General features: G+C 45.2%; 2 protein-coding genes across 2 annotated transcripts; both read left to right on the forward strand.

Moving 5' to 3' along the window:
- Positions 1 to 203: 203 nt before the first annotated feature.
- LACBIDRAFT_303427 (uncharacterized protein) lies at positions 204 to 441 on the forward strand (the record flags this gene model as incomplete). The annotated part of the gene is made up of 2 exons (XM_001884038.1): positions 204 to 231; positions 284 to 441. 2 exons carry the CDS (start codon positions 204 to 206, stop codon positions 439 to 441), a joined length of 186 nt encoding a protein of 61 aa, XP_001884073.1.
- A 450-nt stretch (positions 442 to 891) lies between these two features.
- LACBIDRAFT_329848 (uncharacterized protein) lies at positions 892 to 1,930 on the forward strand (the record flags this gene model as incomplete). Its single annotated transcript, XM_001884039.1, has 4 exons — positions 892 to 906; positions 949 to 1,001; positions 1,052 to 1,476; positions 1,539 to 1,930. 4 exons carry the CDS (start codon positions 892 to 894, stop codon positions 1,928 to 1,930), a joined length of 885 nt encoding a protein of 294 aa, XP_001884074.1.
- Between the last annotated feature and the right edge of the window lie 376 nt (positions 1,931 to 2,306).

A 2,306-nucleotide genomic window follows, 5' to 3' on the forward strand; every position in this document is an offset into this window, starting at 1 on the left:
AACTGAGCCTTGATCACAGAGAGTGTTGGGGGTGTGTATTAGCATGCCTTGGCCATCTTGAGAGTATTTATTTTCAGTTTCAGAGAAATGCTTTTGAGAACAATTGATATTTAGGTTTGGTAGCAACAGAAACAATGAAGGAAATGGGAGGTTATATGATGTACAGGCACAATGCATCACATTCCTGACTGCAACTTTCATGAATGGGTTCTGATTTCTGCTCAGCCCCAGGTAAGCAGCATTATTCACATTTATTTTCCTTTACTTTCAATGATTGATGCAGCTACTTCTGTGGATGCAGAGTGGGCATTCTCCACTGGTCACAATCAGATCAATTTCACCCAGCACAATATCAACTTTCAAACATTCAGAGAAGAAATGGCTCTTAGATTCTGGATTAAATTCCCCTTCTACCCAGCTTCAATAAAGTTACACAAATGATTGAAAAAAGATGGACAATGATTTCTTTTCCTCTTAAATAGGTTTTTGTAACACATTGTGTCACCAAAATTGTTCTTTCAATACCTCTGGGTTCATCAAGGTAAATTTGAATGTTCTCCTGTTTTTTTATTGGGGCATATTGTGATTGCTTTCACTAAAAATTGAATTCATTAACAGGATTTCAAAGATTTCTGGTGACAAGCTTGGGTGACAGCTGGGAACAAAACCCAGGTCACAATTTGGACCCCTTCCACAAGCAGCAGGGGCCAGGAAGTTGTTGTGATAGCATTCTGTCATGGTGGAAGGGAGTTGGGGGTACAAATAACACTCTTATCTATTCTGGGCACGTATGCTCAAAGTATTTCACGAAGGTCTAAAAATATCTAATTTACCCACAGATACCTGCGGATAGTCCGGGTACTTACCCGAATCCATCAGTTGAGTCCAAATATGGGTGGATTTCGGGTTCACCCGGGCTTTAGCTATCCGTGACAGTCCCTACTGCAGAGGACGGCCGAGGAGTACAACAAGAAGGGAGTTGACCTGGAACTCAAGTCCAAGTAAGTTAATTTTCATTATTCTAATGTTGGCTTATCTGGACCTTTGGTAGACTGGCTGTAAAGAACTGCACGGCTTGGATGCATGCATTTTCCAAGGAACTTTATGACACAATGGGTGTCTGGGTCTTTATCTTAGGATGTTATCTGAAGCCCGATGGTAATTTGGACGTCTCGACGTACGACTTCAATCAAGAACTCGGCAATGGGAAAGACTTTATTGATAACCATAGCCGGACTTTCCATGAGGAAGGAATATTGGTATCTTCTTGGAGAGCACACAATGAAGAATACTATGGGTTGGAGGATCTTGCTTCGGCCGAAGGAGGACACCGATCCCGGGGTGCTATGACTTTGGAGAAGAACCTATACCTGGAACCTATTCTACCCGATCCATCGAAACCACCACTTAAAACTTCCTGTGATATTCGAATTTGGTGGCTGAATGTTCTTCGTACATTTGTCAACCAGCACTATAGTAAGCCGGTCCCCAGAGATTTCTTGCCCTGTATCACTAAACATTTGTCTAAGATCTTGCAGCTGGGCAGAGTAAGGGATCGGCTCCTTGGACGGCTATTGGATCAAAGTTACTTGACTTCATTGATCTAGAATATATACCCACGACTTGGAGATCAGTAAATGGAGAAGGTAACAACTTTTACAAGTTTCTTGATCCCTCCAAATTCCCGATGGAGATGGTCACTGAAGCTCTCCAGTTTTGGTATGAACGTCAAGAACAACACAAAGTCGCCTTTCGATTTAAATCCTTTCTTGAGGGGAAAATGCTGCTGGAAGCACCTCCACGAAGGAAAATCAAAGTTCACGTTCCTAAACCTCATGTTCATAGTGTTGGGAAGGGCAAGAAGCCTGGCAGAAGCAAGGGGTCAAAAGGAGAGGCCGGGGACACAACCCGGATTCCCCCGTTAAAATAAGGGAACCCCGGCCCCATAAAAAAAAGGAAAGGGGGGGGAAAAAACCCCCCATTTTTTAAAAAAACACCCTTGGAAAAAAGTTTTTGAATGGTGGAAAACCCCCGCCCCAAAAAAACCACCCCCCCCAAATTTTTTTTTAAAGGGGAGAAGGGGGGGGCCCCCCTATTAGGGGGGGGGGGGCCCCCCCCACAACCCCAGGGGGGGAGAAAAAACTTTTTTGTCCTTGGGGGAAAAAACACCCCCCCCCCAAAAAAACCCCCCNCCCCCCACTACCCGGGTGGGGGAGAAAAAACCCTTGGGGGGGGGGGGGGCGCTCCTTCTTTAATATATGAGGCGCCCCCACCCCCCCCCCCCCCATAGGTGGGGGGGGAAGAAG

This window comes from Laccaria bicolor, genomic scaffold, assembly GCF_000143565.1.
Source record: "Laccaria bicolor S238N-H82 LACBIscaffold_24 genomic scaffold, whole genome shotgun sequence".
NCBI lineage: Eukaryota > Fungi > Basidiomycota > Agaricomycetes > Agaricales > Hydnangiaceae > Laccaria > Laccaria bicolor.